General features: G+C 42.5%; 1 protein-coding gene across 1 annotated transcript in view; it reads right to left on the bottom strand.

Moving 5' to 3' along the window:
• The window catches only part of sdccag8 (SHH signaling and ciliogenesis regulator sdccag8), a 66,107-nt gene that overhangs the window by 30,389 nt on the left and 9,147 nt on the right, over positions 1 to 26,571 (bottom strand). The window contains exons 14-16 of the mRNA XM_042502236.1: positions 9,687 to 9,814; positions 3,325 to 3,433; positions 1,090 to 1,221 (exon numbers count right to left, since the gene is read on the bottom strand). Of these exons, the coding sequence (XP_042358170.1) occupies positions 1,090 to 1,221; positions 3,325 to 3,433; positions 9,687 to 9,814 (369 nt within the window). The remainder of the gene's footprint in view (positions 1 to 1,089; positions 1,222 to 3,324; positions 3,434 to 9,686; positions 9,815 to 26,571) is intronic.

The raw sequence follows: 26,571 nt of genomic DNA, 5'->3' as shown, positions 1-26,571 counted from the left end.
TTACAAGTCTAAGTGTAAAATGCATCCACCAAATTATATATTGCCCTTCGAAGCAGTGAAAAGAAAAATGTGGCACCAAATATAGCAGAAAATAGTGCAAAGAGCCCATCACAACTTTAGTGAACGAGTGATTTAGAGAGGGTTGTCAGACGGCTAATTTATCAAGTTTTTCTTCTCTCCCCAACAAAAAAAAAGAGTCAAACTCAGCTTTGCTCGTGCTATTGTGGATCGAGCTACAAAGACTTGATGAGTCTGACTGGTGCAACACTTTGAGTTCAGCTCAGTTTGCAGTTTACAACCCCATCAAGTAGTACTTTGGGTGTCAGTCGGTGTCACAATTTATCACGAATTAGCTGCTTGTAAATTCAGTTTGTATCCATAATTCATCTTGAATCAATGCAGCAATAAATGATTACATTCCTAACTTTTTCTCCTACTTGTTGGGGGGGGGTAACTCTCCTCTGTGGACCACCACAAGTGACTCATTTCATTATTTCCAGTGCATTATGTAAGAAAAAAAGTTGTGTTTTCTGATCAAAGAAAAGTTTAATAAGGTGGAAAAAAAAGTTGCCACTGCATAGACAGCAGGGCAGCAAACTGCTGATGACACAAAAAACCACTGTGCTGACAAAAAAATAAAACAATCCTTGTAAGAATTGAACATTAGATGTGCAGACAGACCAGTTGGGGACAGATTGTGAGGAGAACTGCACTTATTTTTTACTTTGTGAAGGCCTGCTGCCAGATCCTGCAAACGGAAAGAAATTAAGACTAAAAAGCATGTTGGGAACATTTAGTAACTCCAACAAGGCTGCTGTTATTTTAATAATCAAAAATGATAAAATCATAAGATATGTCTGCCAGTTTTTTTTCTGAAATAAGTGCAGTACTGCTTGGGTGGGAAAAAAGCAAAACTGTTCAAAAACATTTCTGAAAACCATCTCTACTGAGGAACTATCAAATTAGAGTTGTATAAATCAGATGTAACACCAACATTGTCTAAAACGGACCAAAATACCTTAAGTTAAATTATGTAAAGATGTATAGGATGTGTAGCTGTTTGTGTACGTGTTATGTATATTTGCTTACCTGTCCTTCATGCGCTGGTGCATACGGCCATGCTGGACACACTGATCCTCCAAGTCGGTGCAACGAGCTCTCAGACTCTTTACCGTCTCCTCAAGGTGTTGCTTCTCCAGGGCCAGCTGCTCCAGCTCTCTTCTGCACACACACACACACACACACACGTCACATCATTTAAAAATGCACCATGTACCACAAAGCAATGCAAGCTCAAGTTCTATTCAAGGTTTGTGAGAAATAATTTGTTCTAACACTGTGAGTTTATTCATAACACCTTTCTGGGTCAGACGTCGCACAGTGCATCACTATACGAGATAAAAATTAAGAAATAAAATAGAGACAAGATAAAAATGTAAAATATAAAACAGAGATAAAAAAATAAGGAAATCTCAGTAAAGGCCCATGGTCTGTTAATAAAGGTTACTGTAGAATATGTGCACTTTGCACTAGACGCATTAATAACCATTTTAAATACTACCTGTATAGTGTCTCTGTCCTGCAACAGAGCCAGCCCTGTTAAGGGTTATGGTATTAGACATGAGGTGAAACTGTTTTAGAGAGGTGCTGTTGAACTATATTAAATTACACTTATAGGTGTTTCTGTAATTTTGTCCAATTCATTTATATCAATCAGGGCAGAACTATTGTATCAGACTTTATTAATTCAGCCAAATAAACCAAATAAACTGGCGACTGAGTAAAAAGGCATCTTTGCAACTAATAGTGACTACCTTTACTTAATCATCATTTATGTGATAGTAAGAGATACAAATATGTGGAGAGAAAAGCAGTAAGACATGTAACAAGACGTCCATGGCAGGATGTCAAAGAACCATGTAATGCATCTTACCCACAAGTCCACTGGATGCACCGAGCCGCTTTGGAATTAAACTGGCTAATCAGTGGGATGTGGCCTTACAGTAAGGTTGTCCTGAGACCGATAAGGTATCGGAAGAACTTTCAATACTACCTAAAACGTTGCATTGGGTAATAGTGAGTATGCAAGTCTATGCACTAATCCAATACAGCGTAATTTATTAATAAACATTAAAACAGTTTCACACCTGTATAAAACATAAGTTTAGTGCAGTTTAGTACATCAGTTTCAGCAGCATATACAACAAGCTGTGCTGTACAGCCACTGGCAGCATTTTATGTTTTTTTGAATAGCATAAAATCAAATAGTGTAACATTGGCTACAATTTGGCAGTGTTTTACACTGGAAAGTCTCACCAGTAAAAAGGCAATGCGTACATAATGCAAGGCTTTTGTTGAGGGGCGACAGATTATCAGCCTGGTCAATTATTGGGGCCAATATTTGGCATTTTGCTGATAATCTGTATTGGCATTTTATTTTAATGATTGTTCAGGTATCAAACATCTCTTAAATCATTGTCAGACTAACAACCTAAAACAAGAGTTTACTCATTTGATTTGCTGCAACTGTCTCAGTGTAACCTCGCTTAGCCCAACGGAGGCCGTCCAGCAGGACTTTAACCGCTACACTGGGCTCTGACTCCAGGAGCTCAAACAGCTCGAGGCACAAAACACACCAACACCACACTGCTGCTAAACTACAAAACACACACATACAGCAGATGTAGGTTATGAGCCATCATGCCAGTGTGTCCGCAGGTATGCGAGTTCCTACCCCTAAAAAGAAACAATCAAGGTGACAGCCATTACTGTGTACATATTTGTTCATGTAGTATTGATGTCCACCCATAAGTTAACACACAGGGTGCTTCAGTGTGTGTATTGTGTGCACGCGTCCTGTGGCTGGTGAGGCCAGCGCGGTCTGGCAGGGCCAGATTGGGGGCTGTCATGTGACTAATGTGCAGTACAGCTCCAACAGCTGACAGGACACTGGGCCCAGGGTCACTCTCACACACACACACTCGTGTGTACACACAAACACACACATGCACACACACAGGCAGGCAGCCCAGATGGAGAGCTGTGCAGGCCTGCTGTGACTACTGTAGCATCAGGTTAACAAGAAAACAGGTCAGACTGGAGAGCAGTATGTAGTATGTTGACATGCTCTGTCCAAACAGCCTGGACGGATGACGCTTTGTGAAATGATGACATGGATGTCCAACAGATCGAGGGAACAAACAACAGAGGGAGTGGATAAATAAAAAAAGAGAGGCTGCATATATCTAAACAAGAAGTTTTTAACTCTATTGAGTGATTGAATGTTCATTCAAAGGTGAAATATGTTAAGGAGAAAACACAGACCTGCTATTTTCTGTCAGCTCCTCCAGTTTGACTCCCAGCGAGCAGCACTCCTCCTTCAGCTTCCTGATCAGGGAATTCTGGGAACTCAGCAGCCCATCCAGCTCTCCAACTGCAACCAATCGTGGGAAAGTTGTCGGTTAATGTTGAATTTTTGTGCACTTTCAGTAGCTGTCACAGATCCTGAATGCACAGAGACACTGACAGGGTTCAAGCAACATGTCGCTGCAGTTAGAAACGTTTACTTTCAGCCCACATGCCTACACTGAAGTTCAGACGCCGTCAAACTCAAACAGCCTTCCTCAAGGATCTGTTCATCACCCACCTCCTCTTCACTCTAATAAAACAGACACATTGATATGCAGTTGCACAAATAACTGCTGCATCAGATTTTCTGAGGTTTTTTTTTTTTTTAGCAATTATCATCTGGTTTCGGTATCAATAACTGCTGAGAGCATTTTAAATTGAAGCATCACAGATGACACACATGAAATTTTCATATCATCCACTGCCTTCTGTATATATTATCTATTCAGTATCTATCTCTCTTTTCTTCTACTGCACATCCTGAAATTAACTCATGCTCTAAGCATGGAAGACAAACACAATAAAAAAAGAAATGTGGATGTGAGGATGTGAGCATTACATTTGTAAAATGCTGACAGTGTGCAGAGGTGTGCTGTGCTGTAACTTAAATAGACTTGCTTTGCTTTTACTCAAATTAAGGAAAACTGACAAAACAAATTAAGATCTCACGGTTCACATCATACAAATATTGAGTCTATTCAAAGTTTCAATACTTTACACAGTGAAATATCACACCTAACAAAAACCGGACATCACAACAAAGTGAAGTAATGATTTGAAAGTGTTAACAGTTACAGTAAAACTCCAGGATGGAATTGTTTCTTTGTTACAGCGTGAGTGCTAAAACTGTGACGAAGATTTTAGTGATACTTTGTGATCTGCATTTTTTATAGTACAAAAAATGGTTCAATTAGATTTTTTTTTCAATTTCACAGACGAAAGAAATTGCAGGCGCTCAAGCTTGTAGACTATGTGCCTGAATTTCTTAAATAAAATCCTACAATAAAACAGATTTTTCTTTTTCAGATTATCCCACTGACCAAAGATTTTATTTGCTTTGATTTATTTAAGTTCCAATTTAGGATGTAAAAAGAGATGGTGCAAAGCAGGACCAGCAATACAAGAAGAATGGCAAAATTGTGAATGAAATTTATATTATGGAACCGCTAACTCATGGGATAAGAGCTCGAGAGGGTAGATGACGAGAGAAATGGGAGAAATGTACAATTATTACTTATCAACTAAAAGATAAGGGACTGTTTGTTTTATTTGTTGATTTTCAGTTTGTTTTGTTGTGGATTTTTTTTGTCTTACCCTTTAAGTTTTTGCAAGAAAGACAATAAAAATAAAGTAGTTTTTTTTTAAAAGGTTGCAATTTAGTAGAAAAAATATATTTAGAATAAAATGTCTTTAGTTTCATGCTACTGTGGTCTAATTGACTGTAAAAACATTGTAATGCTAAAAAAAAGTTTAATAAAAGAGCTTTATGGCTACTTCTGTAAACACAGATATTTTCAAGAGCAGATCAACCAAACCGCTTCACATACCAGGGGAAAACATCTACGTTATGCACAGAGCTGAACAATTAAATCTACTGTAACAAATACTGCAGATACATATGTCTCTTTGAGTGTATTCCCAAAAATGCTTTTGTCGACATTCACAATAAAATCAAAACTGTTCAAACAACAGGCGGAGATGTACAGAGCGAAAAAAACGCAAGTACAGAGAATAGAGGATAGAATTATAAAGTGTGTGAGAAGGGTAAAAAACGAGATGGAGAAAGAGAGAGAGAGGGGGATTGTTGTTTGAAAGCGCTTTCTTTCTCCTTTCCACCCTTCCTGCCACGTCCTCATCCGCTCATGGGGGCCTCTTTCTGAACAATCCAACACTGGGCTTTCATCGTTCCTTTGAAATGATCCACGTTCCGCTCTCCAACATATGTCTGCTCTTTTAAAATAACAATGGCTGCCGTTTGGATTGAGGGAATGATCCACCTGCTCCGGCATTCTGTTACAGTCAACCGAAACCAAAAACACCAAGGACTCGCAGTCTTTGAAAAGTAGCTCAGACTTGTGAAGTTTTTTTTTCTCTGCATACAGTAGATATTGAAGAGAAAAGAAAGAGATAGAAAACAGTAGAGGAAGAGCCATGATGGAAGATGTCTGCGCTATGATACACACCATTACCTGCAGGCTGAAATTTGACTCTACACTTCTGTAATACATTTTTCTCTAGAAATGCTATTAAAATAGAAACGAGGAAATTATGAGAAGGAGAGGTGTAAAGGCCAATGCCCACTGATGTTTCGTGTTATTTTACCGGCGGCACATTGTGTCTCAAACCTTTCTTTCTTCCGTATACAGCCACTGTCCCCAGATTGCTGCCACAGATAATGCACGGAGGGCAGAAATTGGATGCTACAGAGCATGAAACTAAACCACACAAACCTCGCGGACGTGCACACACACGTGCACCCAACAAAGTTTGGTCAGTGCTGGAAAAGTTGCATGAAGAATGCTAATTAGCTGAACAGGCTTTGAATGCGTCTGGCCGTGCGTAGGCCAAAAAGAACCCTGGGACACAGAAACACAGCAGAACTGGCACTGGAAACAAACAGAGAAAAAATGAGGGAGGGAGGGATGGAGAGAAGAAGCGTGGCAGGGAGGGAGGGATGGAGAGAAACAAATATCTGATATCATCTAGAGGCTGCTCTGTACGCATTTACTCAAAAAAGAAACATGAAAAAAAAATCTGAAAAAAGGTGGGAAGGAGTGGAGAAGAAGGGAGAGGGGGGACGGATGGATGGAAGGACAAACGGATGGACAGAGAGGCGGGATTTGGAGAGCAAGAAAGCTAATTATCCAGCTCGTCTGTTGGGTTGCACGGGGAGAGGAAGTGATGCGAGCTACTAAAGGACGTCCACCCCTCCATCCCCTCCCCATCCACAGTTTCCTGCTGTGCTCTGATGTCAGCTCTCTTTAGACAACATGTGTGCTGCCGACATGCGCCAGAAACAAACCCTTTGTTTACCCCCCCTCCTCCCCTCCCTCCATCCATTCCTCCCTCTGTACCCTCCATCTTTGTTCTGCGTACCAGCAGGCTCCCTGGTTGTTGAAGGGAACCACAGGTAAATAAAAAGATAGGAGAAGGGAGGGATGGAGGGAGAGAGTGGCTGAGGGTGGGTGGTGGGTGCGAGGGGGGGGGATCCAGATGGTGCAACAGATGTGCTAGCAGCAGCAGCTCTGCTGTGCAGACAGACAGGGAGCTCGGAGCCGGGTCTCTCCGCTCTGCTCCCATCACCTTCCCTCTGCTCTGCCCCGCTATTCTCTCTCCTCCTCTTACGGCTTCTCTTTTGCTCTTTCTCGCTCTGTTCTGCTCTTTTGAGGTCACTACGGCTCAAATGATTTGTGTTCCTGTCCGTCCCCTCCCTCTCTGGTCGTGTCGTGTTGGTGGGGAGCGAGGTGGCACAGTGAGACAGAAGACCATCCTTCAACTGGAAGACGCAGGTTCAAGACCCTGCTCCAGCACAGATCCGCCCTGCTGAAGTGTCCTTGAGGAAGAGACTGAACCCTCCCACCTCAAGGGCTGCGATTCTGTGGATGACCCTGATTAACTCTCGCTGTTTTGTTCCTCGCGGTTCTGAATATTCAGACTCAGTGTGCTCCATCCTATTTAGTTGTGCTTTGTTCCATCTCCCCCCACATCACCCGCCCCTCTGTGTAATACAACAAACATGCATTTGTACCGCAGTGTCCTACAGGAAGTAGCAAATTTGAGGAGTTGTGGACATGTAGAGATGTCCTCGTGTGTGTGGCTCTACTAAAAAACATTTAATGCTGCACTTTGTCTGACCCCTAAAGGCCGTGACACACCAAGTCTATGGGCAGCGATTCCCCCATGTTGGGTCGACAGCGAGCTTCCCTTGTCACCGCAGTGTATCACGCACCATTGGTCTTCATCGATGAATGGAATAACTCTGATCGGCAGTTCAGCTCAGTGCATGAGAGGAGAAATGGAAGTGAATAATGTAAAAAAAAGGGCCAAAGTTAAGAGAGAGGGAGGTCAAAACAAACTTGTTATATGAGGTAAGACTGTTTTTCTTAAACAATTGAGCTCTTCACAGAAACATTTCCTGCTTGTTTCTGTTGTTGTCCACTGGTGCATGGAAAACATGCTTTGTTCTTCCAATACTGGGAAATGCTGTTAATGTGGCTAACTAGCGTAATGGCAGTCTTCCGGTTTCCTATTTTGAATGATTATTACAGATGTCCGCTGGTATGGAGGGGTATTTACTCTCAAGCAGGCACAGACCAGTTGTGCTTGTTGGCTGTTTGTTTGATGTGTTCCTGTGCAACTTTTTGACCGAGACACAGCAACGTTAGGACAACGCAACTGGGGGCTTTCGTTGCCACTAGTTATCTAAAGTCTGCCTTGATGTTGACCTGATTTAACTCCATCACAGCTGACTAGATAGATAGCCAAAGGTCACCAGATGCAGGACCAGAGCATCTCTGAAGAGTAAAATTAACTTGACTGTATTGAAAATGCTGGTATCTATTGTCATTAGGGCTGGGTATTGTTTAAAAAATTAATATATTAATTCCAGTACCTTTAAAGTGATGCCAATATCAACAGAGTACTTCCTTTGACTCCTTTGCACTTAATTTGATACCCATCATGTGACTGAAAACATTTAGTTGCATTTAATGTAGGTAGCACGTCTGTGTGTGTGTGTGAGAGAGAGAGAGAGAGAGAGAGAGAGAGAAAGAGAAATCGGAGAAGTTATAACTGAAAATAATTTTCTTACTAAATGTACAAAATACAGAGAAATTAGAGAGGACTGTTTGGAAAAACTCTGCCAAAAATCCCAGAATTTTTAACCCTCCCAGAAGAAAGACTCAAATTCAAATAAGTCAGCTCGACAGCACAGCTGGCAGGAGAACATGTTTCTGCATGTCACAAAGTCAGTCACTATTTCATATAATATGCTTTTTTTTATTCATATCTATTTCTATTTTCTAGTTATTCCAATAGTAAGTATTACTTTTGTCTACTATTTATTTAGGTGCGACTGATTAACATTTGAAATATTAACAACGTATTAATTTTATTATCTAGTGTTTAAATACTACTGTTTTACATTTTACGGATATATTATTGTGTAATGTTTATGTTACATGCAATGCTTTGGCAATACTACTTTTTGCAACGGTTATGCCAATAAAGCAACTTTGAACTGAACTGAGAGAGAGAGCATTTGGTAAATGCAGGTGTCGATTATATGCAGGGGGATGTCCCTGTGAAAGTGTAGTGAGGCATTAAGACAGACTGAACTGCCAACTCTGTTAAATGCACTGCTGCACTCGACTTCTCAACACCTCAGACTGTTCGGGGTGTAGCTGTTTTGGTAATAAGCCAATCACGTCGTATCAAAGTGAAAAATACTTGCGGTGATTGCAGGGTGGCCACACATTTTTTGGACAAAATTTTAAAACTTTTCAATGACTTTTCAAGGACCCATAATAAATTTCTTTGCTTGCCCCTCTTGCCTGGCATTTTTCAAACATATCAGATTTAAACTCGACTCATTTCAGCCAGTAGGCATATATGAAGGTGAGAGACAGAACACTGGGAGAACATAGAAAAAACGTCTGTGATGGTAAACCAAATGTTTTCACACATCGACGCATGTAGAGCTTCCTTACATCGTCAGCTCCAGAAAATTCATTAGCTCTTATGTAATATTACGTGGAAGGTTAAACCATGGAAGATTACTGTAGCAGTTTTATAACATACTACAAAATTCCATAATTTTTACAAATTCCAGCACTGGAAAATGTGAGCTCTGTGACTAGCAGAGAGAAATTATTTACTTTTGTCTAGATCAGTATACAAAAAGGATCGAATGCAGGAATTGTTTGACTGGAACAGTTTCAATACTACTCGGTACTGGGTTATTTTGATCAAAACTTAAAAGGCATCAAGTACCAATACTCAGCCCTAAACTGCACCAATTCAGTATTTACGACACCAGACTCTAAATTAAAGGTGCTGCTCTGATGAGAAAAACATGGAGGGGAAAGGAAAAATGGGTCTCTTAGGAGGTGATATCCTAGAGAAGACATTTAACTTTCTTTGAAACAGGTGAGATATATTTCTTTAAATCAGACAGGTGGGACGGAGACAGTGAGCTATGACAAAAGTGGACAGTATTTTCGACCTGGACCTCTGCTGAAACGAGGCCCAGTGCCCCCGCTGTGTGTGAAAGCACTGACCTCTCCTCTGGTGTTGAGCCTCTGTTTGCTCCAGTAGTACAGTCAGCTCTCGCTCTCTTTCCTGCGCTGAAAGGGTCACAGACGATATTTTCTCCTCATGAGACCGTTCTGCACTTTCTCTGTCCTGTCTGAGGGAAGAAAACCAGGCGTGTTAAAGACATATTTAAACCACAATCCTTCTTATAATGATGATTATTACCCACATTTTCTATTAATAATGGCATTTCATGTTAAAAAAAAATGGACTGAATAAAAACTGTGAAATTTCAAAGTAGCATGGGGTTTATTAGATGCACAATTTTATCACGTAACTTGGCTACCTGCAGCGTGTGTGTAAGATCAGTGTTCATCCAAACAGAGACACTAAATGTTAGTCTGTGCTTCAGATGAGTGATTACTCATCTTCTGCTAACAGTGGAGCATGGAAATACTGCCGGCTACAACTTCTGTTTTAAACATATCATTTCTTTTATCAAGTAAATCTGAGGGAGTTTAGAGTTTGATTTGGGTTTTTTTTTTCCAAGAGATCATGACTAAAACAAGTTTAGTGTGAAAGCATACACAGCCCTTGTTTAAGGCTCATACTTCTGGATCACAGACTGTGCCTTTAAGTGTATTAAACACACACTGCATAGGAGTGATAGCAAAATCAAATTGCAAATGTGAGTTAATCTGGAAACTCGTTTTTCATTTTTCAATTCCAAGGGGCTTTATCAATGGCCATAATTCAAACTGCCTCTGAACGAGGCAACAAAAGGTGATGCAGCTCTGAGTGATTGACAAATGTAAGCAGACTACAGTGTGCAGAGATAAGCTGTGATGATGTAGCATCAATATGACTGCGAAAAAATGTTTCAGTTTTTACCTTCAAAATTTGAAAATAATACTTTAACACAAAGCTCCACATCAGCCTCAGACATCTTGATTGTTTTTTCGAAAATGCCTCAACCAAGCTGCATTTACGCTTGCAGTAGTGTCCCCAGCGAAAGGGCGTGCAAGCCAAAAATGAAATGATCAAATACTAAGGCCCCGCAAGTCGTGAGTCGTCTTCTCCAACATACCCCATATCAAAAAAACTGCTGTGATTGGCCCGATGAGGGCCAGGTTGACTGGAAATCTGTCTGAACAAGAGGGAGACCAGACAAATCTAGGCTATACAATCCAAAACTATATATGTTATTATCAAATGTGATATAGAAAAGCATCAAATTCTCACATTTAAGATTCATGAATCCAGAAAATTGTTTGCTTGTTTGCTTAAAAAACTAGTGAAATGATTATTCAATTATCAAAAATAGTTGCCAATTTATTTTCTGTTTGTTGACCAATGAATTAGCCGACTGACCACTGCAGCTGTAACTGATGTGAAATGCCCCAAAATCGCAATCATTGAATATTAAAAACAAATGTAGACTTTTACTTTGTTTAAGGACTCATAACAGCGATTAGTCAAAAAAAACTGGTTAAAACTAAACTGGTTTAGAGTAAATTGCTTGGTTAAGATCAGCAGCCTCAGCACTCCTGATAAATTCCACCATACTTTTGTGCATGAAGGAGATCAATAATGTGGAAAAGAAAGTGTGATAGATGAACAGTGAGGTGAGAGAGCAGGATGAGAGTAACACACTGTACCAACAAGAGAATGAAAGAAAGGACAGGCAGGAGAATGACAGGAAGGACTCGGGGGGGTAGTGGGGTAAAAGCGTCAGGCCACTGACGACTTGAAGACCCCTGAGTGATACTGCAGCTGTCTGCAAAACGCACACACTCACACAAGCACACACACACACACACAGATACAAGGGTCCATTACAGAGATGCTGCTATGCTCTGGTTAAGCTGCTTGTGTATTTCTTGTGCAACTTGTAACAGATAATTCGGTTTATGTCAAAAATATGTATATCACTACAGCGACGTAACACTGATTAAGAGGACTATACACATTAAAAAGACTATGACTTCGTAGTACTACAGGAATGCGGATGAGCATGACACATTTGGTAGCTATCAAATCAATTTAATCTCCACTTTCTGCTCGTCTGAAAAGTGCAGGTAAGATGTAAAATGAAGGTGCTTTTCCCTGCTGGCTTTGAACAACGCCGCTTTTTACTCCTGTTTGAACCAAACTTTCTAACTCAGCTAAGTCCAAGTGTAGCCAGACAACAGAGGAACAGACAAAGAAGGAAAGAAAAGAAAAAACTACAAAGACAGGAAAAAACGAACAAATAAACAGAACTCTTCCTGAAGTCCAAAGGCGCTAATGAAGAGAGAATTCTCCAGTTTAAGTGAAAACTTTTCTCCCCTACAGCGCTTGGCCTGCATCTCTAAAGTGACCGCGTCTGTCTGTTCCTTCGTGTGTGTGTGTGTTCTCCTGCTGTCCTGCTGTCTGGGGTGTGAAAGCGGGTGGCGGGTGTGCAGGGGACACAAGGAGACTGTGTGTGTCTGTACTCGTACAAATGTGTGCGTGTATGCGTGTGTGTGTGAGAGTGAATGAACCCCCGCTGGGCTTGAACAGCAGCCTGAGCCACCAAAGCGCACACCAGGGCTCAGCGGGAGATGGCGGGCAGGCGTTGCCAGCCATTTGGTCCTGCAAGAGGTTCCAGGGGGCCGTGTGTATTTGCGTATGCCTATGTGTGTGTGTTTGTGTGCAATTGTGGGGGGGGGGGGGGTGGGGGGGGACTCACACCAGACCTGTTTACCCACCAATTAGCATCAGACAGACCGCCAGAAAGTTCCAGCAGTCAGCAATAGAGTGGTGGTGAGGAAGAGGAGAGCGATGAAAAAGAGAAGACAGAAAAGCAAAAACACAGAGAGCTACACATTTGGCATCTGTTTGGTTTTGCTGATCTACTGAACCGACATTTTGCACGTATAATAAAGTTGTACCAAACAGAGCAGAACAGACTGAGGCCTTCATTTCAGGGGAAAACCTTGAGGAGGTTCAATAAGTTTCAGTTCAATAAGTAAGGCCTGCGACAAGGGCCTGAACGCCTCATCAAGGATCAGATTAAAGCTGGCAAATCGGTCCAAGTTACGTGGTTCTCTCCACTGCGCCATTTTGTATCCCCAATCAAATGCAACGCGTTTACTTGCAAAACACTGTCACAAAATGGCTGCTGGTGAGCATTGTCAAATTAAAGCATAAAAAAGAAAAAGCAGAGGAGAGATGTCAGTGGAGAGCCAAGCCCTGGAGCAAGCGTCGAGGGCGACGGGTAGAGCAGAGGCTGAATATGTGGGGCTGGAGCTGGATAATTCTCCCTGGACAATAATCTGCCTTCCAGCTAATTGGTGAATGGGCTCTGGGTTGCTGCCTGTGGCAGGAACTCTTGTTTGGGCCTAGGAGGCAATAGATTGAATGTTCAGTTAGCGGATAGCTGGGCCTGTTTGTATATGCCTGGCCTGATGCACTGTAGGACAGCTTGATAAGTATGGCGAGAGCTGCATGGGCCAGGGGCCTAAGGTAGGCTGGAATAGCTCTGGGGCTGCGGCCAGGTACAGTGGCTGCTGGGTAAGTGGGAGGTGGCAGAGGCGGTGGCTGGCTGGCTAGCTGGCTGGAGCGGCGAGGAAGAAGAGGGGGCCCAGTCTGCACTGCCTGCCTAAGTGGGCACTATTCAAGCTGTTGCCCATTAGATGTGGGGTGCCAGGGCCTGACCAAGCACGGAGTTTGCAGCACCCCATGGTGCAGCCGGCATCCCACGCCAGAACCACCAAATGCCGCGGTTTATCAGAGAACGAGCACAAATTGGAGTCAGACGGTGGACTTGGAGGAATTGGAGACATTCGCCAACGCCAGACACCACTGACCGCTGTTTGGACTAAAGTAAAAGAGGCTATACTCTCTCCCAATAAACACAATATCACCCAGACACACACACACACACACACACACACACACACACACAGTGAAGTCATACAGTATCTGAACACACACAAATAAGAAAAGATCTTTGTGTAAAAATACAAAATATATGATGCTAACTAAGAAACATCAACATTGATTAATGGAACCCTGTAAACTTGAGTTACTTTTTGGAAGAATTCAGCCCAACCCAAACAAATAGCATGCATGAAAAATAATAGAAAACTAAAGAGAACAATCTCTTAAATCACATTAATTTCCAGAGATGTTCCTGTTTTGCATAAATACCAGGTGTGAAATGAACATGCAGGTGAACAGACTGTGAACTCAACCTATAGCACAAACATGTAAACAGCACACAAGCGTTGTTCGCAACAAAGACAAGTTGAGATGGAGATGAAGAATCAAGAGGAGGGCTAGAATAATACTATTTCTGTCCAGAGGGCAATCTGTACATGTAGCTATACTCATGGCAATTTTCCATACACATGAAATATTATCAAAAATTTAAAGACAATGACAGATTTGTGTATTACCTGTCGTATCTTTGACTGCTTGTAACTAAGATCTACGAACAAAAATTTAAATGAATGACTGAATTGTATTTTTAGTATACATTTGGAATAAAACTGATGCATCTATAATCCTAGATTTTAAAAAATCAATTGCATTTCCATTCAAACTCATTATTCAAACTGATGCAACTGCAGCTCAACAAATATCTGGTGCGACTTAATGTTGATTTACTGAAATGCACTGATGCTGTACTATAAAATTACAACTGTTAACTATTTGCTCAACTGCTCAAAACGGTCACACTCGTGATGATTCACTCCTGTGGAGAAATTCCAGTGGATCCACAGCTATTCATGATAGACTGCATCAATCAGACGATATTAATATTCAACAGTTTGATACGCAGAACTACAAAGATGATTTCTGCTTATGTGTGAGTGGGCTTGTTTATGTGTGCGACTGAGAGACGGTGAGACGGAGGCCCTGTGTAGGCCTATCTAACCGGTACTGCCAACAAAGGATGAGTGCACCGCGGAGAAAATAAAGTGACATATTGAACATTTGCTGCGCTGCGTTATCGTTGACGTGACGTACAATAAACATCTGAATTGTTTGGTGGAGCAGACCGCGCACGGTGTCACACAATTTTCTCTCACACGCACCTCAATGTGTTTTAGCACATTTTTATTAAACCTCGGGGTGATGCAAGTCAATCACTCTGCTCCCACATTTTCCCTCCTGACACCCCTCCCTTCATTTCACTGCTCTACTTTATGAAACAAACACATCAAACACAGAGGCAGCCTGATGCAGCCTCACCGCTCCTTTGCTCCGTGCCCAGCCCATCTATCTGTCCATCTATCCGTCTGCAGCGTTCTCATCTCCGCTCCGATCCTTTTTTCTGCTGTTTCCATCTCTCCCTCCTCCCTCCTCTTTTCCCTCCCACCCTTTTTTTCCTGTAACTAAACTGGCTGTGTCTCTCTCCATCTGCTGGTTCTTCCTTCAGCGGCCCTGCACCTGTTCACACCTCCTCTCCTGTTGGCCACCTCTTCTCTCTTCTCCCCTCTCTCCCCCCCTTTATCTCTCTCTTTCTTTCTCTCTCTCTCTCCCTCCCTCTCTCTCTGCTCAGTGCGTTGCTGCCAGGCCTGTTCCTGGCTCAGTTAGCCTCTCTGTCATTCAATCCATCTGTCGGCAAGTCAACTTTGTTTACAGCGGGCGGCCCAAGCCTCTTTTCTTCTTCAAGGAGCGCTAAAGCCCCCCCACTGCCACCAAGGTCAGCGGCGAGCCAATCGTGCCTGAAACACAAAAAAACTGCAACTATTAAATTAGCAAAAAAATAAAAAATTGCCCTCCCTTTCTGACACACACGTGCACAAGTATGCACAATAACTCTCCTGAAATACACACATCTTTCACTCTCATGCCTATGAATAAATACATGCATGTACAGCTACAAATGTACGACCCTCACAGAAACATTTACGGCACACATTCCCTCAGAGAGAGAAAAACAAAAACTCCAGCTCTAGATTCAAGTAATTAGCTTCTGACTGGCCTCTGTCATCATATATCTGCTCACAGAACAGAGCGAGAGAAGTTTAAAAGTCTTAATTGGCACAGATGACGGATGGTCTTAACACAGGAAGCGCGGCCTGGCAGCGCAGGCATCTGTGGTTTTTAAAAATAAACACACAGCATACGTACAATATGCTCCCACGCTGACCCAATCCAGAAACCCAGGACTCAACCGTGGTGTCAAATCTGTGCCCTACAGAAATAGTTGCGGGGTAGCATATGTGGCGGGCTGTGGGTCGAATCAATTTCAGATAAGAAGGTAAATTATTGGCTAATATTAATTATGTGAATCAGAACACCAGCTTGAAATTACATGGCATTAGATATTGGATAATGTGTGTTATACATGTATATATATTTAGCATAAATGTCAAATATATTAACATAAACGTAGGATTAGAGAAGAAAAAATGTTTATTTCTAATTGCAATGCATTTGTTTAAAGACAAAAAACAAGGAAAGTTTCTGATGAGGGAGAAAAAAACAGAGCAGTGAGAGAGAAAGGTGTGCAAACTCAAAGTCGGTACCACATGGAGCGTTCTCTCCGGTGTAAGCTCAATCCACCTGTGTTGGAATTCACTTCACACCTGAGACATACCTGGTGTCATTCAAACGCCCCTCACCCCTCCCACACGCTAACAAGCTCGGGGGCAACTGGCAGTAAGTAACATGTGCCATCTCTCTCTCATTACCCACCCAAGTAATCTTCAGCGAACTCATCTATTATCTTCTTTCCTCCTCACCTCTTTTCCCTCATTTCTCCCACACCCTCTGCAAAACTCCTCGCCTCCCCTCGCTCCTGGGCCATCAGATCAGATGCCTAGTGAGAGAGAGGAGGCCATTGAGGTGGAAAACAAAGAGAGGGTTTTTTAAACTCGGTGGGGGGGACTGGGGCTGGAGATGGAACTGTAGGGGGGCTTGTGCCCATCCGGTGCCCGCCTTCATATACACACCGTCGCCAGCCTCGACGCTTTTCTCCTCTGCTTTTCTCCTCTGCTCCCCTTTGCCTCCTCTGCGCCACTTTTCTCGACATTCAAAACTTCTTCTGTAACTTCCATATGTCCTCTTCTCTTTCATTCTCATCTGCCTTCATCTATCCGCCCCTTGTTTCCATTTCCAACCTCAGTGTCACCTTCTCCCATCTTTATCTCCTGTGTCTCATATTTTCTTACTAACAGACTGCAGTGCATGTCTCCATCAGGGTCGCGTCAATGTGTCTTTCAACCTAATTCATACAGCGTTTTATTTGGAATGTGGAGCACATCGATATGCATAAATATAGCTGTGGCATTTTGGGCATTTTCACCATGTGCATGAATATAAACAAAGTCTGGAAACAGCGATGCAGCAGCAGACCTTTTGAAGTCTCTTTGAAAAATATTTTTCACATTAAAAACCACAACCTATGTGGTGTGCCTTTCATTCTAGGGACTTTTTATGGTAATCATTACACTGTAAACAAAACATAATCAACATTTATTCTTATTATTTCAATACATTATGTGAGCATGCATGTAAACGCTAGAAATAAAAACTTGATCTCTGTCTGCAATTACTTTTTTCTTAGAGGTTTCTTTCGGTGTCATAAACTTCAATGTAACGTGGGCCGATGGAGCAGCTTTGACTGATTTCAAATAAAGCATTATTTTAATAACTGAAGGCAATGTCTCACATCATGTGCCACTGAAGGAGTTTGCAGGAGCCCTCTCATGTCTTCTCCCATCTATGCAACGCCCCACAACTCATCGCCACTCTTCCCTTCCAGTATTCCTCCGTCTGTTATCTCATACCTCCACTCTGCTGCTGCCTATCTTATCATGAGTGTAACAATACACAAATTTGTACTGAACTGTTACAACATTTTTAGATCTATACGCATCACAAACAATTATCCTATTCATTTGGAAAAATAATATATAAAACTTAAATCGTGTCAAACATAATGTACGTAGTACAACTGCGCTTAGCACGCACACACGACAAAACAACGTGCTGTCTGCTCCTCTCACACCCAAACCAAAATATTTCAGTCCAGTGAGACACACTGGGAGGCACACTTTGCTAATCTAACTCAAGCAATATGGTTAGTATCTCCATTACCAGACAGGAAATAGAAGATCCTCCAATAACGTACAGGTCTGACGCTGGCCACTTTGGTTTGATTTTTGAGGAGGATGGCGAGGCAGTGGCAGACAAGGAAACACTGGTGCATCTGCTACACAACATACATGAGTGAGAATAATTCCAACATGTCGACTAATTTGAGCCGACATCACCTCAACGCATCAATTGGTGGATCTGGATGAACACAAGGACAACATAAGAGCTACGTGCTAACTTTATCCCTGCAGCATTTGTGCAGCAAGTCCTGACCTATTCAAACAGGGCAAAATAAATAACTGCAGGGGTTTTGGTAGATTTTAGCTGCAGATATGAGTCTAAAAAAATGGCAGAAGTGTTCGAGCCCCATTAGAATATTTCTTCATGAGTCAGACTGTAATTCCTGCTTTAAACAAAAAAGCCTGAATTATGTTAGTTTTAATACGTAAAAAACAAGTCAATTTCTCTGGCATTTCAGCAAGAAGGGTTTCTTTTGTTTGAATTTATTTATACCTACTACATTTTATATTTTCTAATAAGTTGTTTATTAAGGATGCACAGATTATTGCTAATATCCAGTATGCCAATATATTAGAACTCATTTGCCCGATGACCATTATCAATACCGATATCAACATATCAACTTTTTTTCCCGCCTTATTTAAGTAATCATCAAGTCTCTTCTCTAGTGGAATCAACATCATTTTATCCAATCTCTCATCTCTCATCATGATGGCCCACCAGCAGATGGAGACATGAAATACAATGTTTTTCAATATATATAATATTCGTTCATTGTGCAAAATAAAAATTAAAAAAGGAAAGTGTGCTGGCTGATTCAGATGATGTGCTTATATTATTGTGCATCACTGTTTTTGTTTTATATGCTGCTAAGAAGACACACCAGAGGATGGGTCACTCAGGTACAGCTCCATTGTTCAAAATCAATAAGATCATACTTCATGACGTTAGTTTTAATAAATAAATGAATCAAAATAAAACAAAAACATTTCTCTAGCACGTTGACTTTTTGCTGCATCGAAAACGTACCATGAAATTAGTGAACTGTTACACCCCCATATCTTATCCTCCTCCCTCCTATCTTTTGCTCCTGTCTTTGTGATCATCTCCAGATATAATCTGCTGACGGGGGCACTGCCCTACTACCTACGAGGCACTGCTTGGCACTGCTGTGCCCACAAAGGGCTCCAGAAAGAGAAAGGGATGGATTGGAGGCAGAGAAAAAAAGAGAACAAAGAGCAGCTATATGAAAGATAAAAATGAAGAGGATGAAAAGATAAAAGCGTAGATCTATCAGGTAAAAGTGACAGAGGTAAAAGAGAGGAATGAGGGGAAAGGAAGAGCAGAGAGGGGCTCTGTCATGTTGGATGAAAGCTGTGCCTACTGGGCAGTGGGCACGGTGTAGAGTCACTGATGGTGCCACCCTCACAGCAGGGGTGTGTGAAGGCACAAGGTTGACCAGATGACTGACTGACAAACACACACACACACACACACACACACAGATTCACAGTTCATTCAGGATTCACAAGATCTATACACAAAAGTGCACTTACAAGACAGCAGTGCAGTCCTCTAAAATAAAACTGATGCTTAACTAAACTTTAAACAAACACACCTGAACACTTCATGATATTCCAAAAATGATCAGGTATATAAATCGTTTTAAGCGGTGGCTGTACTCCATGAAAGGCGAGAAAGGATGAGCATAAGTGAGGTGAAGAGTGTATGGTGGGTGGATGGCGGAGGACTGGTGCTCTCCCCTTCGTTCTCTGTCCTCCAGCAGTAGTAGCTGTATGTAGGCCAGTGTCCCAGGGCACACTTGGCTGGGGTGACAACAGTTGTAGCCGACAGATTTGCCTCCATCTTGCCTGAGGTCTCACCAGTCAGCGATCTGTCTATTCTATCCATTCCCAGCCCCGCAGGATGGACAGATTACAGTTCTGTTTAATAATTCTAGCGCTTATCGTGTGCGATTTTCCGCCTCTGAATTTACACCATCTACAATTTAACCTTTATGATATTGCTAAGTTCAAGCAATTCAAGAGTTAGAGTTAGCGAGGCATGCTCACAGGGGCTCATTCATCTTCTGCAAAAAAAACAGAGCTATGATGGATGGGTAGAGGAAGCTGTGAACAGATTAAGAAAACTTGTCTCCTATCAGCTATCTACTTCTACTACCTGGCCTTTATGTGGGAGTAGTAAAGGAAAAACACAACAGAGAAAGAAATGCAGAACCATCCATGGTTGCACTAATCTTGAAATAGATGTGTACAAATATCCTTACTGATACAATACAGTCTACAATCCTACAATCTTGGCCTTTTTTCACTTGGTAAAAAGAAATGTTCCAGTTCAAGGGGCTGTATTTTTAAATGGACAGTTCCCCCCAAAAATCAAAAATACATATTTTTCCTCTTACCTGTAGTGTCATTTATCAATCTAGACTGTTTTAGCGGGAGCTGTCGAGTGTTGGAGATATCGGCCGTAGAGATCTCTGCCTTCTCATATAATGTAATGAAATTAGATGTCACCCCAGCTTGTGGTGCTCAAAGCACCAAAAAATACATTAAAAAAACTTGAAGGCAATGTCTTTTTCCATGAATCCTGACTAATCCACAGCCCTTGTTGTGAGCAGCTTCATGAAGGAACCATTTCCTGCTTACTGAACTACACCCAATTGTATCACCATGCAGAAGGAAGTGTGTGACAAGACATTTGTGCCCATGATAGCACCAGATATAAACAATAATGGTGTCCTTCTCAGCTGTAACATCAGCTAGCTTACTGATGCTACGTGAGCCAGCAGTAGATGCACCCTTTTTTCTGAAGCATGCATTTAGCATGATGGACAAAAGTGCATTTAGTGCTAAGCCACTGTGCAGTTATCCATAATGGGGAGGCAAACTAGTTGGCGACATTTACATACTGTTGGAACATTTTGGCTGAGGGGATTTCTTATTATTCCAAGGATAGACACTCACACACTTGTGAGCCACAATGGATCATTTTATAACTTTTCCTGCAGGAGACTCTGACACACCGTCCAACCCAGAAACCACTTGCAGAAGTGCAATGGTTGAGGCTAATGCACCTAGCCTTGCTACAACTGCAGGTGACTTAAACTCAAATAAGAGAATACCAAAAAATATTCAGATAATTATCTCTAGAGCAACTCAGTTTTATACAATATATGTAGTATATAATGGTCTAAGGTCAGGCTAAGGGTTCCTTGGCCTGAAAAACCTTCAAGATCGCTGATCTAGAGTTTTCAATTTTGGGGTGACCTGTCCCTTTAAACTGTTTTAAAATGGTTTCCTTTCCCATTTGTTAGCACCCAGCTTGATGAAAACACATCAAGCTACACATTCTGTTTTAATTACTGTCACATCAAGTAAATTAACACAGACAAACTTACAATTAAAGACCAGCGAAAGAAAGATGCAGCAGAGTCAGACAGTAAGACAGTGTGACAGAAAGACAAAAGGCGATAAAGAGTCAAAGAAACTGAAAGAAAGATAAAAGACTAAGTAGGTCTCAACAGATTGAGCGAGAGAGACAGCGAGAGCGAACGAGAGAGAGAGGTGAGAAGGCAGGATGGCAGAGAGGGCACTCCGACAGCGAGGAGAGAAGAACGCGGCAAGGTCTCGTCACCGGGCCAACGGGCCCACCACTGTCAACATCATGGCACTCTGTGGTGCACACACACACGCACACACACACACACACAAACACACACGGCTGGCCAACGGCCCTCCCAGCTGCCCTATCCGTAACTGTCTGATTAGTTGTGCTAAGCAGCCCCTCCCCTGCCAACCATGGTGCCATCTGCTACCCAACAACATGGCTGCCGACCAGACAAGCACACACACGCACAAACATACACACAAACACACAAAAACACACAGCAAGCCTCATACCTGGCACTGCCCTGCTGCTGTCACACAGAGACACACACATCAAACTTCACAGACACAGGTGTAGCCCAAAGGTATCAACACTTAACATTCGCACAAACAGCGTGCACACGTCTAATGGCACGCTCACAAACAAGTCGACACACACACATCATCCATGTGTTCACGCACGCACAGAAAGTCACACACACTGTTGCTGTTGAAGTTGTGTGTGTGCATGTGTGTGGTGACAGTGGTTAGGCGCTGTTAATGCCAGGTAGAAAGAAAGATGCTGTGCTCAAGTGTGTGTGCGCTTGCTGGCAGCGCTTGAAGGTTCATTAAGGCCCCCACCTCTCCTGAGCGACTGCAGCCCGCGTGGCGCCCCGGCCCTTTTATTCCGGGCCGTGATTGGACAAGGGCCTCCCGCCGAGTTGGTTTGCAGCAGTTTTGTCGCGCCCAGATTTCACTCGCTGCTCAAAGCGAGCCTCTGGCGGGACGCGGCATCTGCTGCCTCACCTTCCTCATTTACACTTCTCCGCCCTCACACACACACACACACAGTTCTGTTCACCGCCTTTCCAGACCTTGCTATCACGATCTACAACTGAGGGGAGACAGAACCAGGTTTAGGTAGAGAGAGAGCAGCAGCAGCGTGACATGTTTAATAGAGTTTGGGGAACTTTGTGTATGAGAGTCACAGCGGTTGGTCTGGAGCTTTTTATTTCTTCGCCTCTCGGCATCCATCGACTGATTTCAGGGTCACAGAAAGGAGAATGAGGCCTTAAAACAAGGGAAACGCTTTCCGTCTCCCCTTCTAGCTCCATCTTGTTTTACTGTTATTTTTCACATCGTTACATTTCATTTAAGTGTTTGCTCCATTTATCACTGTACTGCTGGCACCTGTGATGCATCAACTTTTCTCTTCTAACTGGATAAACAGGTTTAAAGTGTGCTACATATGACAATACAGTTATGGCACAGACCCAGGACAGGTGGGACATATTCAAGCTACTACTGGGCCCAAAAAAATCTGGCCCAACCCTACATGAACCCGCACAGTTTATATCCAAGCCTGACCCAGGCAGGAACCAAATTCACAGCAGCAGATTTGGGCTCGAGCCTGGTTGTGCATGAAAAAAATAATCGAAAATTATTGAAACATGTATTAGAAGCTAAAGATGTTTTTCTCCTACTGAATGTTCGACACAGCCCAGAAATTGTCATACACTTTATTTATTTAATAGAGATTCCATTTTAAAAAATGTAATTAATGAGAATATAGCAACACAGCCCATACATTTTTCATATGTCACAGACCATAAGGTTTGCATTTAAACCCAAAAAAACCAAGGAAATTGGATCAAACCTGAGCCAATTCATGCCCATAGAAATTTTGAGACATTACAGCCTTGCACAGCCCGAACACAGTGGGTCAGGTCAGGCCCCATTAGGTTTGGGTGGAGAATCAAAGCTCTAGGATATATGTAAACCCTAAAATATGCTCCAGATTTGTCCTGTAACCAGCTGGACAAGTCTTGAATACCACCACAAGGATGCATCTGGATCACCTGCATGTCTACATCACTTTAACCAGGAACTGAGGTTTCCTGGCTCCTCATTTTTCCTACCTTGCCACTGCTTGGTTTTCAGATTGCATCAATGATCTCTGCCAGAGAGATGGGCAATCTCCAGACTCGTCCATCACATGTAGGTTCAAGAGTTCCTCAGGCAGGTTCAGCAGTTCTCGTTCTTACAAAGAACACTCATGGTAAAGCTCCTGAGTCACCTCGCAGTCTTTAAAGGCGTTCCCCATGGCCTCCCTTTACTCCTTCCACACCCAAGTTTCATCTTCGAAGGCCACAGAACCTTCAGTCACCTTGACTAACCAAGTCCAAAAAGCCTTCTTCAGCTTAAGTCTTCCTCCACTGCAGGAACCCATCCTCAAGTTCTTAATTTGCGACCACTGCAGGCACCAATGACGTTCTGTCAATATGTATAAGGTTTTTATTTACATGTGATGTTGAAGACTTTACCGACAGGATCCACAGACATCACAGTTTACCCTCACTGCAAGTTTCGTCATAGTCGGTCTGTCCAGCAGCCTCACACCTGCTCCCATCTTCAACTGCGTGTTCATGACATACAGTCACAGATCAAATGACTGCTCATATTTAGATATTTCCAGAAACCCACAACCTCAAGTTTTAGGTGACAAAGTGACAACAAGTAAACTTATTCACTGAAGTAATTTCATTTCCATGTCCATCTACAGCTATAAGCAAGCACCCTCATGAACATGGACGCTTGATTTCACGGGGATAACAAAACCGGTGGAAGATTTGGGACCTCTCAGACGTCCAAACCACAAAGCAGGAGCACAGGTCTCAACTATCCGTGGATACACTAACGCATGCAAACACACACATCTCTGCCTATCTGGCATGTGTTGAGTGAGAAGTTATGCTGGGCAGTTTTCACTGTGGCCTTTGGGATCTGTGATCACAACACAGGGAGAGATGAGGCCGGATGGAGACAACGAAAGAAGAAAAGAAAGAAAGTGAAGAAAGACAGGAGCAAACAAACAAAACAAACTTGGTAAAGCCCTCTGCTGGGCTGGGGCTGGGACTGGAGTGTGTTTGTGTGTGTGTGTGAGGCGATGTGAACAGAGTGGCGGGGATTAGGACAGATCCTGGGCTGTCCAACTCACAGCTGGCTGATGATCCAATCCTGGAGCGCAGCACAGCGCACCAGCCGCCATGGGACCCCCGGATGCGTGCATGCATCTGTGTGTGCGAGAGAGTCTGTGTGTACAGGCATGTGGATTCGACTGATGTGCGTATCAGTGTGCACATTTGCAGGCATGCAATTGTACAAACAAATGTGTGTGTGTGTGTGTGTGTGTGTGTGTGTGTGTGTCTGTGTGTGTCTGTGTGTGTATACATATGTGTTTATCAGAAAGGAAGGTAGGGCTATCAGAAATCAAACAGAGGCTGTCTGTGCTTCATGTCCCCTGTTTGAAGACGGGCTGTGATCATTTGGGCCACGAGAGGAGGACAGAATAAAAGAGGGGAGCGAGCAAGTTGCAGAGAGAGAATCAAAGAGCTGCCTTCCAAGGCTGGTCATACAAATGCCTCCCAGCCTCGCTACTGTGAATCTCACACTCTTACTCTCTAGTAACAACACACACAAACACAGCTACACAAGCAGCCCACCACAGCTACAAAGAGTCGTGCACGGCTCTGCCGTGAACAACAACAGAGGGCAAACAGCGGCATGACTACGAATGAACTACATGTAGTTCTGCATAACCCCAGAAGGCCCACGGACAGACATAGAGAGAGAGAGAAAGGGACAGAGGTAGAGAGAGGGAGGGGAGGGAGACAATCGCTTGAGGTTTATTTGTTTAGTTTGGAACAGCATGAGAAAAAAGGCAATAGCGAACATGACAAGTGAGAGGAAAAAAAAAAGAGAAAAACTAAAAAGGGGAAAAATCCATCCGGAGGATGGACAAAGGCTGTGACCAAATCTCTGCAGGTGTGAGTGTGTGTATCTGTGTTTGATCCTTGCTTTATACACTGCTCCAATAATGTCCAGGTCTATAATTTTGTTAGTTGCCCTCCTTCATCTACACGTATCTCAGAAATATATTATAACCCATCTTTAAAAACTCTGATATCAACAGTCATGGGTGGATCAATGGCTGGATGGAAAGACTTTACGGGTCTCTAAGAAGACACCAAATTTGGGAAAGCAAGCCTGCTGGACAGCTTAACTGTGAGCGATGAGAAAAGAAACCAAAATCCTCAGTGTCCTCAGAAGACTTTTTGCTTCAGAGTTCCTGTTTTAGTATTCACAATGCTAAGCAACATGTAATGATGAGCATAACATCAAAAGTGACACAGAGATGACCTATAGCTGCACTAACACTAAAGAAGTAATTTGTATGTATTTTATGTATCTGAAGGCGTCAGTATGCTTTAACCGGAGTGGTTGTCAGATGGTCGAACGTCGTCTAAATCCCCCTCCACCCACACCTTTCGTCTGAATTGGGAGGCTGCGTCCAACAATTTCTCCAACTTCCTGAAAGCTTCACTCTTGCCTGCATTACGCAGCGATTGGCCAGGTGTGCGGAGCTGAGAAGGTAAGCAGGGCTTGAACTTGTCTCTCAATGTGTTTGTAACTGCACACAAAATTATGAGTGCCTTAGAAAAAAGTGTACTCATTTTCAGAGGTAACATTTATAACATATGCCAGTTTGTCAAATGTGATAATTTACTTTTGTTTTCAGCTAATACCTACCACATACTACAAGACTTTGAAAAGACTTTTGAAAAACTGAAATCTGACACATCTTATGAGGATGTGAGTTTTTAGTCACACACTATAAGATTGTGCAAAGACTGAGCATCTCGCGGGGTCGCTATTTGAAAGACTACAACAAGATTCCTTTTAGAAGTATTTCCCATCCTGCTCCTGGTGGAAAATACTACGGCAAACTCCCATTCAGAAATATGAAACATTAACAATGCCTTACGTGTTTGCAAAGACACATAGCTGTAGAAACACAAGATCATATGTCGACAGTATTCTTGTCATTTTTGGCTTCAAAATTTAATTTATAAAGATAAACTGTATTTATGTTCACTCCCTACATTTTGTATTTTGTTGCCACAACTCGTTACCAGCTTGGTTAGTTGTTCTACTTTAGTGGGAGGAGACTGTGGCAATGACTGTGGCCAACTGTTTTAAAAAATTAAGATTACTCACAAAATAAGTGCTGGTTGGTGGATCAGATACACGCCAAATTAAACACAGACTCTTGTTTACTTCACAGCTCAGTTTCTCCTCCTTTTCTACAGACCGGGAGAACTGAGACTTGTTCACTTGTTTTCGCCTCCCTGAAGTCTCCCTCATGATT

The sequence above is a fragment of the Plectropomus leopardus genome, chromosome 15, assembly GCF_008729295.1.
Source record: "Plectropomus leopardus isolate mb chromosome 15, YSFRI_Pleo_2.0, whole genome shotgun sequence".
Lineage (NCBI taxonomy): Eukaryota > Metazoa > Chordata > Actinopteri > Perciformes > Serranidae > Plectropomus > Plectropomus leopardus.
The sequence above is the reverse complement of the archived record's forward strand: the minus strand, read 5'-3'. Positions and strand labels throughout refer to the sequence as shown.